The sequence below is a fragment of the Anas acuta genome, chromosome 2 (genome assembly GCF_963932015.1).
Source record: "Anas acuta chromosome 2, bAnaAcu1.1, whole genome shotgun sequence".
Taxonomy (NCBI): domain Eukaryota; kingdom Metazoa; phylum Chordata; class Aves; order Anseriformes; family Anatidae; genus Anas; species Anas acuta.
In genome coordinates, this window is record NC_088980.1 from 714743 (window position 1) to 731259 (window position 16517).

The 16517-nt window shown below is 71.4% G+C and overlaps 1 protein-coding gene across 1 annotated transcript in view; it reads right to left on the reverse strand.

Annotated features, from left to right (window-relative positions):
- Positions 1-1616: 1616 nt before the first annotated feature.
- The window catches only part of LOC137851961 (SCO-spondin-like), a 35234-nt gene continuing 20333 nt past the window's right edge, over positions 1617-16517 (reverse strand). Inside the window, 46 exon segments of the mRNA XM_068673124.1 lie at positions 1617-1745; positions 1842-1992; positions 3070-3200; positions 3326-3386; positions 3478-3573; positions 3682-3905; positions 4213-4377; positions 4470-4516; positions 4600-4745; positions 4831-4958; positions 5063-5227; positions 5313-5515; positions 5613-5751; positions 5839-5955; positions 6387-6548; positions 6620-6862; positions 6994-7040; positions 7127-7251; positions 7486-7616; positions 7763-7909; positions 7983-8171; positions 8293-8339; positions 8798-8950; positions 9040-9280; positions 9391-9522; positions 9607-9721; positions 9723-9775; positions 9937-10146; positions 10266-10439; positions 10587-10628; positions 10748-10968; positions 11081-11241; positions 11479-11645; positions 12208-12360; positions 12641-12864; positions 12995-13082; positions 13414-13596; positions 13716-13886; positions 13972-14172; positions 14259-14305; positions 14706-14875; positions 14961-15040; positions 15111-15281; positions 15355-15522; positions 16227-16279; positions 16350-16444. Of these exon segments, the coding sequence (XP_068529225.1) occupies positions 1723-1745; positions 1842-1992; positions 3070-3200; positions 3326-3386; positions 3478-3573; positions 3682-3905; positions 4213-4377; positions 4470-4516; positions 4600-4745; positions 4831-4958; positions 5063-5227; positions 5313-5515; positions 5613-5751; positions 5839-5955; positions 6387-6548; positions 6620-6862; positions 6994-7040; positions 7127-7251; positions 7486-7616; positions 7763-7909; positions 7983-8171; positions 8293-8339; positions 8798-8950; positions 9040-9280; positions 9391-9522; positions 9607-9721; positions 9723-9775; positions 9937-10146; positions 10266-10439; positions 10587-10628; positions 10748-10968; positions 11081-11241; positions 11479-11645; positions 12208-12360; positions 12641-12864; positions 12995-13082; positions 13414-13596; positions 13716-13886; positions 13972-14172; positions 14259-14305; positions 14706-14875; positions 14961-15040; positions 15111-15281; positions 15355-15522; positions 16227-16279; positions 16350-16444 (6360 nt within the window). The 3' untranslated portion in view covers positions 1617-1722.

The following is a 16517-nucleotide window of genomic DNA, read 5'->3' on the forward strand; positions in this document are numbered from 1 at the left end:
TCGTCCAGAAGCACCACCTGCAGAGCCACCGCCGCGTGCACACGGGCGAGAAGCCCTTCCCCTGCGCGCAGTGCGGGCAGCGCTTCAGCCAGAAGCACCACCTGGTCAGCCACCAGCGCATCCACACCGGCGAGCGCCCCTTCGCCTGCGCCCGCTGCGCCAAGCACTTCAAGGACAAGAAGACCCTCACCGTCCACGAGAGGGTGCACACCGGCGAGAAGCCCTACAAGTGCGGCGAGTGCGGCAAGAGCTGCAGCCAGAAGCAGCACCTCAAGAGCCACCAGCGCACCCACCGGGGCCCGCGGGTGCCGCAGGACGGGGGGCCGGTCCCCCCGGCTGCGTGGCCGGAGCCCAAACCCTTCCAATGCGCCGGCTGCGAGAAGCGTTTTCGGGACGAGGGCATCATGTTGGCTCACCAGCGCACCCACGCCGAGCAGGGGCCGCAGCCGGGGTGGGCGCAGGGCTGCGGCGCTCCCCAAAAACTGCCCCCCGCGGCCCTGCAGGCTGCCAGGGGGCCCAGGGCGTGCGGTGGCTGCGGGAAGGCGTTCACCCAGGGCCGGTGCCTGCAGCTCCACCACACGTGAGGGGGGAGCACGGCTCCGGGTGCTGCTGCCCCCAGCCCCAAGGAGCACCCGCAGCCACCTCGCCGTGCTCCTGAAGCAAGCCGGGCAGCGCTCGCCTCTGCGCCGTGTCCCCCGGCCTCCCCGACATCCCCCCCAAAAAAAACAGACTGGGCTGAGGTGCAGCAGCAAAGCCCGGTGCTGTGGGCAGCCGGAGCCCCCCCTGCGCCCCTGGGCTGAGCCCCCAAAGCGGTGGGCACTGTGGCAGCTCCCCCCTCCCTGTGGTGCTCGAGTCGCACCGCGGTGGCGGCACGCTGCTGGAGAGAGCTGCTGGCTGGCAGCCGGCCGCCTGTGGCAGGAAAATACGAATAAAATTAAAATGTATATATCCAAATCCATCAGGAATGTTTTGTAGGAAAGGAGGGAAGATGCTTCTTTCTCCCCCCCTCCAGCACGGGGGGGAAGCTGAGTGATTTTTCGGGGCAAAGCCCAGCCTGTCGCCTCCCCGCCCTCTGAACTGTGCGTCCCCACAAATCTCTGCCCCGGACACAAAGCTGCACAAATGAGTTCTTGGAAATCCCTTATCTGACGGGGCATGAAAGAAGCGAGGCTGCTTTATCAGCATGAAAACACCTCGCAGTGACCCGCACACGGAAGGGCAGCGAGCGCCGTGCTGGCGGGGCCCCGGGCTGGTGTCCCCCAGCACCATTAATGCTGAAAATCCCATTTGCGCTCAGGGGTTTGCCATATTAACCCCCCCCAAACACCCCCAGACAGAGGGTGGTGGCCGTGTACCCGCCCTACCCTGGGGGGGGGCAGCGACCCCCAGCTGGGCTCCGTGCGCCAGGCGGGGGCCCCCCAGGTGTCGGAGCCTGGCATTGTCTCTGGGAGCACCCGGGGGGGCCCAGGGATCTCCGAGGTGCCCTGGACCCTCTGGAGCCCTCCAAGCACCCCAGCCCCATTCCTTGCAGCCACCCCCATCCCCATTTACCCCCCAGTGCATCGCCCCGCTCCCTCCCACCTCCCCATTTCCCACTCCCACCAAGGCAGAGGCGAGCCAGGTGTTGTGCTTTTATTGCTGGGCTGGGGGTGCAGGGAACCGGGGAGCCGTGGGGTCCTCCACCACCACCACACACAGGAGGGGAGCGTCCAGGAGGGGACATCAGCGCTTGGAGAAATCCCCCCCTGTGGGACAGGGCGGTGAGGAGAGGTTGGGGATGGAGCGAGGGGGTCCCGGAGCTGCTCAGGACCCCCGCGCCAGCCCCCCCAGCCCCTGCTCACCCTGGCAGCTGCTGCACTCGCAGCTGTGGATGACGGGCAGCACCACGGGCTCCGCCGTGCCCCCGGCGCAGGGCAGGCTGAGGATGCGGACGGGGCTGGCGGGGTCCAGGCGGTAGCTGCAGCACTCGCACAGCGTCTGCAGGTACGGCTCCTGCACGGCCGCACCGTCACCGCGCTGCGCACCACGAGACCCCCCCAGCACCACGAGACCCCCAGCACCCCAAGACCCCTGGCACCACGAGACCCCTGGCACCATGAGACCCCCAGTGCCACGAGACCCCTGGTGCCACAAGACCCCTGGCACCAAGAGACCCCCGGTGCCACGAGACCCCCGGCACCCTGAGACCCCCAGCACCACGCGACCCCTGGCACACTGAGACCCCCAGCACCCTGAGAGCCCCAGCACCCTGAGACCCCCGGCATCCCAAAACCCCCGGCACCCCCAGAGCCCTGACACCCCGAGACCCCCGGCACCACGAGACCCCTGGCACCCCAAGACCCCAAGCACCCTGAGACCCCTGGTATACCGAGAACCCCAGTGCCATGAGACCCCCAGCACCCTGAGACCCCCCAGCACCACGAGACCCCCAGCACCCTGAGACACCCAGTGCCATGAGACCCCCGGTGCCACGAGACCCCTGGCACCAAGAGACCCCCAGCTCCACGAGACTCCCGGCACCATGAGACCCCTGGCATCATGAGACCCCCAGTGCCACGAGACCCCCAGCACCCCGAGACCCCCGGCACCCCGAGACCCCCGGTGCCACGAGACCCCTGGCACCATGAGAACCCCGGCACCCTGAGACCCCCGGCACCACGAGACCCCCAGCACCACGAGACCCCCGGCACCACGCGACCCCCAGCACCACGAGACCCCCGGCACTATGAGATCCCCCGTGCCATGAGACCCCTGGCACCCCGAGACCCCCAGCACCCTGAGACCCCCAGCACCATGAGACCCCTGGCACCACAAGACCCCAAGCACCCTGAGACCCCCGGTACCCCGAGACCCCTGGCACCACGCGACCTCCGGCACCCCAAGACCCCCGGCACCACGAGACTCCAAGCACCCTGAGACCCCTGGTACCCCGAGAACCCCAGTGCCATGAGACCCCCGGCACCCTGAGACCCCCAGCACCCCAAGACCCCCAGTGCCACGAGACCTCCCGCACCATGAGACCCCCAGCACCGAGGAGGGGTGAGGGTAGGGGATGGAGGGGGGGCTCACCTCGGGGGTGACGGCGGTGCGGGAGCGGCAGCGCCCGCTGCAGAAGCTGACCTGCACCCCGGGCAGGGAGCAGGGCCCCTTGGTGATGTTGCGCAGCTCGGTGAAGAGCCGGCACATGGAGGATGGCTCCTCTGCAAGGAGGGGGGGGGGAGGCAGAGCTGTAGCACCCCCGTGGCCACCTGGCCAGCCCCATGTGGGTGGGGGGGTCCCAAGATTTGGGGCAGAGCCGTGGGGGGGGTCCCTGGGAGGCCCTTACCTGGCCACTCCATCCTGCAGACGGGGCAGCAGCGTCCTGGCTCCTTCACCTTCACCTCTCCCTGCAGAGACAGCAGCATCAGCATCTCCTGGAGCCCTGGGGGGGGCAGCTGGGGGGCTGCTGGGGGGCAGCAGGGGGGGCTGGGGCTGTACCTCGGGGCAGGAGAGCGGGGGGCAGCCGTTTGTGCAGGCAGCCCTGCCGTCCACGCAGCGGCACCTCGCGCACTCCTCCTGCCACTCGCTGCCGGGCTGGGGGGGAGGAAGAGGGTGAGCAGTGCAAAGTGGGGGGGTCCCCGGGCTCCCCCAGGCTCCCCCAGGCACCCCCAGGTACCCGCAGGTGGCCGTGGCCCCGCTCACCTCGTGGATTTGCCCCCGGTGCAGGCACTCGCAGAGCGCAGCGGGCACGCAGCGGCCGCTGCTGTTGCGGTAGCGGCCGGGCTCGCAGGCGCAGCCGGGGGCTGGGGTCGTGCTGCAGCCGGGGGGGGTCTCACCGGGGATGTCCGTGCAGCTCTGATCGCAAACGGGGGGCACCCCAGGGTCCTGCACCCCGGGGTCCTGCCAGCGCTCACCCTCCAGGCAAGCTGAGGGTGGTGCAGGACACGTCACCGGCCATGCACCGGCCGTGCCCTTGGGGTTGTGGCAACCAGGGTGGCTCAGCCGGTGGCAAACGAACCCCGCGGGGTGCTTGGGCACTGCCACCGCTGCCGTAGCCCCCTCTGGGGCTGGCATCCCACGGGTGACAGCTCTGCCCCTTCCCTCGCTGCCCCCCCGGTGTCCCCAGGGCTGGGTGAGACCTCGTGGAGCAACGTCCCCATAAATGGACCCATCGTGGTGCCTTGTCCCCCCCCTGTCCCCAGACACCTCCCTGGGATGTCTGGGGGCACTCACCGCAGTCGGGGAGGCTGCAGGGAGCCCGGCGCAGGGGGGGCCCCAGGCACTCTGCCCCCTCGTAGAGGCGCTGCCGGAGGGGGTGCCTGCGGGAGAGCCGCTCGCCCACCCCACACGTCACCGAGCAGGGGGACCAGGGTGACCACGGGGACCACAGGCAGTCCACTGCGGGGGGGGGGGACACATGAGCAGGGCCCAGCTGTGGCATGGGGACCACGGCACGGGCACGGGGACAGGGACAGAGGGAGTTCTCTCACCACTGCAGTCCTCCTGGGAGCAGTTGAAGGTGCCACGGACACAGACGCTGGGGACAGAGCGCGGCTCAGAGCCCACCCGGACCCTGGCATCGTGGGTCTGGGGGGGTTTTGTGGGGCGGGGGGCACCCACCAGCTGTTGCAGCGGTGCCACAGGAGGCTGCCCGGCGCGTGCTCCTGCTCCTGCTCCTCCTTGGAGAGGTTGAGTGCCCAGGGCACGGCGGGGGTCAGCACGCAGCGGCACCGCTCGGGGGGCACGCAGGCACCGTCCTGCAGCACCTGCGGGTGAGGGGGGACCCTGAGGCCGCTGCCCCGACCCAAACCCACGTCCCCCGTGCCCCAGGGGGCTGCGGCACGGCCCCACCTGTCCATGAGGGCAGGAGCAGCCGGGCTGGCAGGGCTGCTGCAGGCACTGCGTCCCCGGGCGGAGGTGGGCGCAGGAGCGGGGGCAGGCGTTGGCACAGTCCCCGTACACCTGGCTGTGGGGACACCCTGCGGGGCACGGGTGGGGGCTGGAGTCAGCGGGGGTGGGCAAATCCCACCGCCCCCAGACCCCTGGGACCCTCGGTGGGGTGCCCACGCTGGGGCTGCCCTACCCGGCGTGCAGTTGTGGGCGTTGCAGACGCGGAGCTGCCGCAGCACCGGGAGCGGGCACGGCTCCTCCTCGCCTCCCTGCAGCTCCCGGCGCCTCTCCGAGCTGCCCCCGCCACAGCTGGCACTGCAGGGGCTCCAGGGGGACCAGGGGCTCAGCTGGCAGCCGGCTGCGGGGAGCAGAAGGGGGTCAGCACCACCCCAAAACCGTGCCAAGCCCTGATGGTGCCGGTGGTGGTGCCGGCGGGCGCTCACCGGGGCAGGGCTGGGGGCTGCACCCGGTGGTCTCCTGGGTGCTGGTGTCCGTGCAGGGCACCCCCCCGGGGCTCGGCAGGCAGGAGCGGTGCCGGGAGGTGCGGCCGCCCCCACAGCTGCTGGAGCAGGGGCTCCAGGCAGCCCAGGGCCCGTAGGACGGGCACGGCAGCACCGGGCACGCCAAGGTCCCGTTCACACAGGTGCTGAAACGGGAGAGGGGCTGCGTGAGGAGGGGGCCCCGAGCCCAAGGACAGGGCGTCCGGTGCCCCCCCCTGCTGTCCCCTGCCCCCCGGCACCCACCAGTTGTGGCACTCCACCTCGGCCACCTCCCCTGGCCAAATCTCCTGGCTGCTGTTGGCCCCGGGCAGCCCGCAGCGACATTCGGCGATGGGCACGCACGCCCCGTCCTGCAGCAGCTGCCCCGGGGGGCACCGGCACCCTGCAGGGACAGGAGGAGCCGTGCACCCATGGGTGCTGCGAGCACCCAGCAGGAAAGGTGCAGGGAGGTGTGGGTGGGGGGCCGTACCTGGCTTGCAGCCCCCCTGCACGCACTCCACGTGGGGCCAGAGGTCGGCGCAGGCGCGGGGGCAGCCGTTGGCACAGGGGGCGGCGGGCGCCTTGCCCCGGTCCTCGCACACCTCCCCTGGGGGCAGCAGCAGGGGGCTGGGGGGCGGCTGGGGGCAGCCCCAGGATGGGTGGGGGTCTGGGGGTGGGATGGGATGGGGATGGGGATGGGGATGGGGATGGGGATGGGATGGGGATGGGGATGGGATGGGGATGGGGATGGGGATGGGGATGGGGATGGGATGGGGATGGGATGGGGATGGGGATGGGATGGGATGGGATGGGATGGGATGGGATGGGATGGGATGGGATGGGGATGGGATGGGGATGGGGATGGGGATGGGATGGGGATGGGGATGGGGATGGGGATGGGGTGGGGATGGGGTTGGGGTGGGGATGGGGATGGGGATGGGGATGGGATGGGATGGGGATGGGATGGGGATGGGGATGGGATGGGGATGGGGATGGGATTAATGGGATTAATGGGATGGGATGGGAGGGGGACATTACCTGGGCAGACGGCAGTGTTGCAGCTCTCGCTCTGGGACCATGCCCCCGGGCAGTGCCCGCTGCCCACCGGGTTCTGGCGGTGTCGGTGCCGCAGGCGGTGTCCCCCGCTGCAGGGCTGCTGGCAGGGCCCCCAGGGCCCCCAGGGGCTCCAGAGGCAGAGCTCTGCGGGACGAGGGCGTCACCCACCTGCAGCCGGGACCCCTCAGCCCCTCACCCCGCAGCACCCCCGGTACCTTGGCACACGTGGGGGTCGGGGCAGAGCCGTTCCTGGCGCAGCTCCGCCGTGCAAGCAGCCGCATCCCCAGCCCAGGACAGGCCGGTTTCGGGGTCCAGGCAGGCTCGGTAGCGGTGCTGCAGCGAAACCTGGGGCACGAGGTCACCCGGAGCCTCCTTGGGCTGGGGCAGGAGCGGCGCGGGCAGGGGCAGGCAGGGGCCGCAGGGTCCCCACTCCGACCAAGGGCTCAGCGGGAGCAGCCCTGCGAGGACACGGAGCTGCTGGGGGGCTGGGAGCCCCCGGGGTGCCCCACAGGGGATATGGGACCACGGGCACAGCCCATGGGGCAGGAGGGGCTGGGGGTCCTGTCCCAGTATCGGGGGGCACACTCACCCTGGCAGCCCTCGCTGCTGCACCGCAGGGCCCCGTCCTGGCACACGCTGCAAGGAAACGGCGGTGAGCCCCTGGCACCCATGGCCCCCCATGTGTGGGGGCGACCCCCAGCCCCCCAGCAGCCCCCCCTCACCACTTCTTGCAGCCCAGCAGGACGCTGCTCCCCGCAGGCAGGGCCACGGGGCCGCCGGAGCCGTTGGTGTGCAGGCAGTCGCACTGCTCAGGGGGCACGCAGGCTCCGCGCTGCTCCAGCAGCCCCTGCCCGGACAGGGGGATGTGGAGGGGGGCACATGGGGTGTGCCCTCAGCATCCCCATGCAGCATCCCCACAAAGTCCCCACAATGTCCCCGCAGTGTCCCCCCAGCCATCCATTTGCACCCAGGGCTCCCTGTGGGCACCAGGCTCTTCCCAAGCCCTCCCTGACCCCACAGAGCCCACCCGGGTGGCCCCCACCCCACAAAACCCATCCCGGCCACCCCTTCCTGCCCTTGCCTGGGGGCAGAAGCAGCCGGGCAGGCAGCGGGGCAGGGCCAGGCAGAGCTGTGGGTGCTGCAGGGAGGAGCAGAGCCGGGCACAGGGGGGGGCGCAGGGCTGGAACTCGAAGGGGGGCTCACAGCTGGTGTCTGCGGGGAGAGGAGACGCTTCGTGCACCCCCGGAGGCACCAGGACGGGCAGGGGCAGGGCAGGAGGCAGGGACAGGAAGGTTTGGGGAGGGTGACGGCACCGGGCAGTGCCAGCACAGGAGGGTCCCCAGCAGCCCCCTCCTCACCCGAGCACCCCGAGGTGTCGCAGTCGCGGAGCTCCCCGTCCAGCCCCACGCAGGTGCCGGGGCCGTGCCGGTGCCGGTGCCGGTGCTGCAGCGGGGAGCTGCAGGAGCAGGGGCTCCAGGGGCTCCAGGGGCTCCAGGAGCACTCGTCTGGGGCAGAGAGGGGACGAGGGTGAGGGATGGGGACGAGCCCATCGCCCCCTGCCCCTGCCCGCCCCCCTACCTGGGCAGGGCTGCAGGTAGCAAGCCTCCAGCTCCCGGCGCGGGCTGGCACCAGCCCCGGTGCTGTCATTGCAGGGGACACCGGGGGTCCCGGGGGTTGGGCAGGGGCAGGAACCCTCCCGGGTGGCCAGGCCGGTGCCACAGGTCTGGGAACAGGGGCTCCACGCGCCCCACGTGCACTGCTCGGGCCCTGGGATGGCGAGGTGGCACGTCACGGGGCACCGTGTCCCTCGGTCCCCTCCACCCCCCGCCTGGCCCCGGGAGGCTGGCAGGGGGCTGGGGCTTTGCGCCCAGGGGTGCGCAGAACTCACCGGCACAGGGGGTGTCCCTGCAGACCGTGCCCTCCGGGGTGCAGGTGCTGCGGGAGGGGACAGGGAGGGTGGGTGCCATGGGGGAAGGGGGTGCCCGTGGGGTACGGGGTGTCCATGGGGGCAGGGGGTGCCCATGGGACAGGGGGTGCCCATGGGGTGGGGAATGCCCATGGGGTAGGGGCTGTCCATGGGGGCAGGGGGTGCCCATGAGGTAGGGGGTACCCATGGAGCAGGGGATTCCCATGGGGTAGGGGGTGCCCATGGGGTACGGGGTGTCCATGGGGGCAGGGGATGCCCATGGGGCAGGGGGTGCCCAAGGGACAGGGGGTGCCATGGGGGAAGGGGGTGCCCCTGAGGTAGGGGGTGCCCATGGAGCAGAGGGTGCCCACGGGACAGGCGATGCCCATGGGGTAGGGGATGCCCACAGGGCAGGGGGTGCCCATGGGGCAGCTCGTGCAGGAGCAGCCCCAGCCCCTCCCGGCCCCCTGCCCACGAGGACACTGACCACTGCTGGCACTGTCCCTGCCTCCACGTGTCCCCCAGGCGCCTCTCCCAGCCCTCCTGGGGGCACAGGGGCGGGCAGGGCCCCTCGGCGCAGCCCCGGCTCTCCGCGTGCTCCCCTTGGCACTCCTCATCCCACGAGCCCGACGTGGGGGTCCTGCCGGGGGACAAAGCAGGGGGGGGGGAAACACGTGGGTGGCAGCCCCCCGACACCACCTTGCGGGGTCCCAGGGGCTGTGTCCCCACCTGAAGCGCGTCTGCTGGCCGTCCCCGCAGGTGACGCTGCAGGGGGCCCAGCGGGACCAGTGGCTCCAGGAGCAAGGGGGCGGCGGGCAGGGGAGGTGGGTGCAGCGCAGGCGGCCCCCCCGGCACGTGCAGTTGTTGCAGCCATCGTGGTGGGTGCTGCCCGGCACCCAGCCGTGGCCCTGGGCGTCGGTGCACTCGCAGTGCGCGGGGGGCACGCAGCCCCCGTCCTGCTCCAGCGTGCCTGCGGGTGGGTGGCATCAGTGCGGGGGCACCCCGCAGACCTTGGGCACCCCACAGACCTTGGGGGGCCCAGGCTCTGCCCCCCGGCACCCCTCCAAGTCCAGCACTCACCGTTGGGGCAGCGGCAGCCGGGCTCGCAGCGCTCCTCGTCCCCGCAGGCGATGCCCTCCTGCAGGTCCTCGCAGCGCCGCGGGCAGCGGTTGGCACAAGGCACCAGGGCCATGCCGGGGGGGCAGCCGGCCCCTGGGAGGGGGGCACCCATCAGCACAGCACCAGGGACCCCATCCCCATCCCCATCCCCGTCTCCGTCCCCCCCCGTCTCCATACCGCAGGGCTGGGGGTTGCAGAGCCGCAGGTGGTGCCGCTCTCCCGGGCAGCGCTGCCCCCCGTTCTTGGGGGGGGGACGGGTGCAGGAGCGGGAGCGCACGGAGCGGCCCCCCCCCGCACGTCCTGTCACAGCGGGACCAGGGGCTCCACGCAGACCAGGCGCCATCCACTGCCACCGGGGGGGGGGACACACGAGGGGGTGGGCATCAAACCCATCAGGTGCCATGGGGGCTGGTGCCCAGCCAGGGCCAGGCAAAGCCCCCAGGGTGCTGGGGACCCCCCCTGGGGTGCTGGGGCCCCTCCCTGGGGTGCTGGGGACCCCCCTCCCACCTTTACAAGCCTGGAGGTTGCAGAAGCGTCGCTGCACGTAGGCGCTGAGGATGCCCGGGCACCATCGGCCCCCCGTGCCGGGGGGGCTGTAGGCACGCAGGCGCTGCTGCACCCCCACGCCGCAGCTGCGGGAGCACTCGGCCCACGGCCCCCACGGCGTCCACGAGCAGTTCAGGCCGGCACAGTCCTCGCCCTGGCACGGGGGGGCATCTGTGGGGACATGGGGACAAGGCGCATGGCACCACCCGTGGCTGCGCCGCTGGGTGCTGGGCAGGGGCGCAGGGGATGGTGCCCGGCCCCTGGGCAGGGGGGCACGGCCCCAGCCCCACCTGAGCAGTGGGGCAGGTTGCAGGGCTGCTCCTGGAAGCTCTCCCCGCTGCAGTTGGCGGCCCCGCTGCAGAGGCGCTCGCGGCTCTTGGTGGCCGGGCGCTCGGGGCGGGTGCAGGTTTTGGAGCAGGGGCTCCAGGGGGACCAGGGGCCGAAGCCCTCCTCTTCCTCAGCACCTGCCCAGGACGGGGGGGTTGGGAGCAGGGCCAGGGCTTGCCAGGAGCACAAGGCTCCAAGAAGCCCCCCCCAGGCAGGGTGGGAGCTCCATGAAGGGGCCCCCACCATGCCCAGGGCAGCAAGACCCCCCATGGCACAGCCCTCACCTGGGACACCAGGGCTGGGCTCCTTCGTGGGGGCGGCCACAGCTGCAGGGAGCAGAGCAGGCGGTGACACCCCCGCACCCCCAGCCCCGTGCCCACATGGGTCCGGTCCCCGTGGGGCAGCCGGACCCCCGGCAGGGCGAGGGGAGGGGGCTGTGACCCACCCGGGCACTCGGGGCTCTGGCAGTACTTGCTGTCGGAGCGGGGCCCGGTGCAGTCGCGGCCCCCCCGGGCAGGGGGGGGGTTGGTGCAGCCCCTCTGCCGCGTCCTCACCCCCAGGCCCCCGCAGCTCCGTGAGCAGCTGCTCCAGGGACCCCAGGGCGCGAAGCCCCCGTCCCGCGGGCACAGGGGCTGCGAGCAGTTCAGCCGGCCGTGGAGGCAGGTGCTGGGCGAGAAGGGGCTGGGTGAGAGTGGGAAGGGGCAGGGGAAGGGGTTGGGATGGGGAGGGGGACGGGGAGGGGAGCAGGGTGCGTGGGGAGGGGTCCCCCGGCGCTCACCAGGTGGTGCAGGAGGAGTGCAGGGTGCTGCCGGGGGGCACCTCCTGGTCCAGCGTCAGGGGCGGCCCCTGGGTGCCCAGGAGGGTGGGGGTCTCCTGGGGGTCCGCGGAGCTGTTCTGGAGCTCCCGCAGGACCTCGGCTGTCAGCACGCAGGGACACTCCTGCACAGGGCATCGGCATCGTGCCCGCAGCCCCAGGGAGCCCCCATGGCACCGGGGGGCACCCAGAGCCCTGCGCACCCACTCCAGGGCCTCCCCAGGGGAGGGGGGAGCCGGAGAAACCCACACCACGAGGCACCCATGGGTGCGCAGGCAGCACAGGGGACGCAGCCAGGGGCTGGCAGGGGTGGGGAAAGGGCACGGGACCCCCGGGTGCAGGGAGGGGGGGTGGGCACCGACCTGCAGGCACTGCCCGTGGTGCAGCAGGGTGCCGGCGGGGCAGTGGCAGCCCTCCTGGCACCCCCCGGGGAAGCAGGCGATGCGGCCGGCGAGGTGGGCGCAGCTGTAGGGGCAGCCCTCGCCCCGCTGGCACTCGCGGTACAGCCGCCCCCCCGGGCAGCCCGCCTCTGCGTGGGGACGGGGGTGAGGGCGGCTGTGCCATGGGGGTCCTGGAGCCCCTGCGCCCTCCCCACTCCGCCAGCAGCCGAAGCCCTGGCTCGTGTGCAGGGACGTGGTTTGGGGGTGCCACCCCCATGCCCCTCCATCCACCTCGTGCCACCCCAAGGACCCCATGTGCCACCCCATGCCCTTCCATCCACCCTGTGCCACCCCACTGAATTCATGCCACCCCAAGGACCCTGTGCCACCCTGTGCCACCCCATGCCCCTCCATCTGCCCCTTGCCACCCCTTCCAATTAATGCCACCCCAAGGACCCCATGTGCCACCCCGTGTCCCTCCATCCACGTTGTGTCACCCCTTCCAATTAATGCCACTCCGAGGACCCAATGACACCCTGTGCCACCCCGTGCCCTTCCATCCACTCCGTGCCACCCCTTCCCATTAATGCCACCCCAAGGACCCCGCGCCACCCTACACACCCCACACAACTCCACCCCCACCCCCCACACCACACTGCTCCATCCCCTCCGTGTCACCCCAAGGACCCCCGGGCAGGGCAGGGCACTCACCCCGACACACGTGGGTGTTGCAGGTCTTGCTCTGTAGGGCCAGCCCCGGGCACCCCCCTGGAGGGGGGCAGTCCCGCCGGCGGAGCTGCTCGCCCCCACCGCAGGAGACGCTGCAGGGCCCCCACGGGGACCACTCGCTCCACGGCTCCTCTTCTGCAGCACAGGGGAAGCAACGTGGGGCACGGGGGGACCCCGAGGGATGTGACCAGCACCCACGGTGGCACCAGCACCCACACCCCGTGGGGAAAGAGCCCTGGGCAGGATCTGTGCTGCCCCAGCTGGATCACCCACACCTCACTGCACCGCACTGCACGGCACTGCACCATGCACCCCGTGCACCCACCCCATGCACCCCACGCACCTCGTGCACCCCATACCCCCTGTTCACCCACCCCACGTGCCCTGTGCGCCCCAGCCGTGCCACTGTCCCCACCTGGGCAGCCCTCGGTGGCGGGGCAGGGCCGCTGGCGCTGGCTGTGCCCGGGGCATCCCCGGCCCCCGTGCTGTGGTGCGGGGTTGCTGCAGTGCCGGGAGGATGCCTGGGTGCCCGCACTGCAGCCGGGGGAGCAGCGGGACCAGGGCCCCCACGGGCTCCAGCCCCCGTCCACGCGGCACTCGGGGTCGGCACGGCACCGCAGCGCCCCGGCCTCACACGTGCTGGGGGATAGGGATGGGGGGGACAGGGGTCAGGGCTGGTCGGGGGGCTCCTCACGTGCCACCCCCATGCAGCGGGATGGCCCCGTGGGGTTCTTCCCCATGGGCTGGGTGTGGGGTCGGGGGCACTCACCAGTTCTGGCAGGGTCTCTGCAAGGTCTCACCCGGCTGCAGCTCCTGCTCGGGGTCGGCCCCGTCCCAGTTCCCCTCCTCGGGGGTCCCTGCAGGGGGGTGCATCCTTTGCCCCCAGCCCCACCCTGCCCAGCACCTCCTGTGCCCTGCCTGTGTCCTTGGCACACCCCTGTTCCTGTGCCCCTGCCACCCCATTAACACCCTGTACCCCATCCTTGCCACCAAACAGCACCCTGCACCCCATCCCCACCACCCTATTATTCCCTGTACCCCATCCCAAGAACCCCCCAGCACCCTACACCCACCCCCACACCCTATTACACCCTGTACCCCCTCCCTGCCACCCCGTGCACCCCGCACCCATCCCCACCATCCAGGGGCACCCAGCGCCCTCCCCCCTTTTCCACCCCGTCCCCGCACCCCGTGGGCAGCGGCAGCGCTCGGGGGGGACGCAGGCACCGTCCTGCAGCAGGCGGCCGGGGGGGCACGCGCAGGCGGGCTGGCAGCGGGGTCCGTCCAGGCAGGCTGTGTCCTCCCGCAGGTCCGAGCAGGAGCGGGGACAAGGCTTGCCACAGGACAGGGCCACCAGGTCCCCGCCGCACCCTGCGGGCAGTGGGCACGTCCCAGGGGGCCGGGGATGGGGCACGCATGGCCCCACCGTGCAGGGGGTTGGAGGGGGTTTTGGGGAGGGGTCTGTGCCCCCTGGTGCCCTGTGGACTCACCTTGGCAGCCGGTGGCACCCCGCGGGCAGGGCCGGCTCTGTCGCGCCTCGCCGGCACAGGGCCGGCCACCGGAGCGTGCCGGGGGTCCGGAGCAGGAGCGGGTGCGCAGAGCCAGCCCCCCGCAGCCCCCACACGGCGACCACGGCCCCCAGGAGCCCCAGACCCCATCCTCTGCGAGCAGGAGAGAGGGAGATGGGCACTGAGCCGTGGGGTCACCCCGCACCTCACCCCCTGTGCCCCCCACCCCGATACCCACCAGGGCATGGGGGGGCGTTGGGGCAGTCCTTGCGCTGCAGCTGGGTCCCGGTGGCCCCGAGCCCCTCCTGCCCCCCGGGGCAGCCCGGGCCCCCCTGCTGTGGTGCGGGGCAGGAGCAGGCGCGGTGCCGCGTGGAGCTCTCCTCACCGCACGTCCTTGAGCACGGCGTCCACGGGGACCACTCGCACCAGCCGCCGGGCACTGCGGGGTGAGGAGGGGGGTGTTTGTGGTGTCCCTTGCATGGGGACAGCCCCGTCCCCATCCCTCGCCCCGTGTGGGGCACCCACCAGGGCAGGGCACGCCGGTGCAGAGCAGCTTCCCCCGGGTGCAGGTGCTGTGGGGTAGAGCAGTGATGGGGATGGGATGGGATTAATGGGATTAATGGGATGGGATGGGGATGGGATTAATGGGATTAATGGGATGGGATGGGATGGGATGGGATGGGATGGGATGGGATGGGATGGGATGGGGATGGGGATGGGATGCGGATGGGGATGGGATGGGGATGGAATGGGGATGGGGATGGGGATGGGATGGGATGGGATGGGATGGGGATGGGGATGGGATGGGATGGGATGGGATGGGATGGGGATGGGGATGGGGACGGGGATGGGGATGGGGATGGGATGGGGATGGGGATGGGGATGGGGATGGGATGGGGATGGGGATGGGGATGGGGCAGTCGGGCCTCTTGGTTGCCTCCTCCAGCCCCATCCCATCCCATCCCCGCTGACCAGTTGTTGCAGCCGTCCCCTCGGGGCTCGCTGTGGCCAGGCTGGTGCCGCTGCCCGGTGCGGAGGTCGAGGCAGGAGCAGTTCTCGGGGGCCACGCACGCCGTGCCCGCCGCGTCCAGCAGCGCGCCCCCGGTGCAGTAGCAGCCAGGCTGGCAGCGCCAGGCGCAGTGCTGGGACCCGCAGAGGTCAGGGGGCTGGGGACACCGGCGGGGTTGGGGGGCTCAGGGGATGTTGGATGGGGGGGTCTGGGCTCACCGAGATGTCATCACAGGAGCGGGGACAGGGGGGGCCGCAGGGGCTGAACACCGAGCCCGGCACCGCGGCGCAGTCGGGAGCTGCAGCAGGATGGGGACATCAGCACGGGACCCCCCGTGTCCCCCACATCCCCCCGGCCCCCCAGCTCACCGGGGCACTCCTGGGTGCCGCAGGGCTCCAGCTGCACGGGGGGGCCCTCGCAGAAGTCTCCCTGGCCCTGGGGTGTGGGGTTGGAGCAGGCACGGCTCCGGCTGCGCACGCCGGCCCCGCAGCTCCGGCTGCAGCTGCTCCAGGGGCTCCAGGGGCTCCAGCCGCCTGGCCCTGCGGCACGGGGGGGCTGCTCAGCACCCGGCATGGCCCCCCAAGGACCCCAGCCCCCCAGGGGGCTACTCACAGGCACAGGGCTGCAGGAGGCAGGGGCGCTCCTGGGACTGTGGCTCGGAGCAGGGTGCCCCAGGGCGCGGGGCGCAGAAGCGGTAGCGGCGCTGCTGGCCTGGCCCGCAGGAGGCCGAGCACTCGCTCCAGGGGGTCCAGGGGGTCCAGGGGGTCTGGGGCTCACCCTCTGCCCCGGGTAGGGGGCATCAGCGTGGGCCCCAGGAGGTTTGGGGGCGCTGGTGCAGCCCAGAGCTCGCCTTGGGGCAGGTGTCCCCATTTTGGGGCACATTCTTCCTTTTTGGGGCAGATTCCCCCCTCCCCCCCAGTTTGGGGCACATCCCTCCCTTTTGGAACAGATTTGCCCCCTTCCACCATTTTGGGGCAGACCCTCCCTTGTAGGCACATCCCTCCATTTTGGTCACATCCCTCCTTTTTGGGGAATATCCCTCCCTTTTGGGGCAGATTCCCTCCTCCCCCTCCCCCAGTTTGGGGCACATCCCTTCCTTTTGGAACAGATTTGCCCCCCTCCACCATTTTGGGGCAGATCCTCCCTTTTGAGCACATCCCCCCATTTTGGGCACATCCCTCTTTTTTGGGGCACATCCCTCTCTTTTGGGGTAGATTCCCCCCTCTCCCCCAGTTTGGGATACATCTCCCCCAAATTTGGGGCACATCCCTCCCTTTTGGGGACAGATTACCCCCCCCCTCCACTTTGGGGCAGACCTTCACTTTTGTGCACATCCCTCCATTTTGGGGAGCACCCCTCCAAGTGCCACCATCCTCAGGGGCCAGCAGGGACGTGTCCCCACAGAGCCACCAGGGCAGGGTCGGGGCTGTCCATGCAGCCACCCCGCACGGGTGGGGCACGGCAGGGGCTGGCGGGGGTCTTACCGTCACCACAAGCCACCTGGGAGCAGTTGGTGACCCGGCCGGCGATGCAGGAGCTGGGGACAGAGGGTGAAGGTTTGTGGGGGGCAGCAGCAGCCGGGACCCCCCCCCCAAATGGGCACTGACCAGTTCTGGCAGCCCCGGGGCACGGTGTCCCCGGGCAGGTAGAGCGCGCCGTCCGTGGCACAGGGACATTCCTCCTCCGCCACGCACTCGTCGTTCTGTAGGATGTGGCACCGGGATATGGCTTTGGGGGGGTCCCCACCACCCCCTCCCCACCTCCCCGTCCCCTCT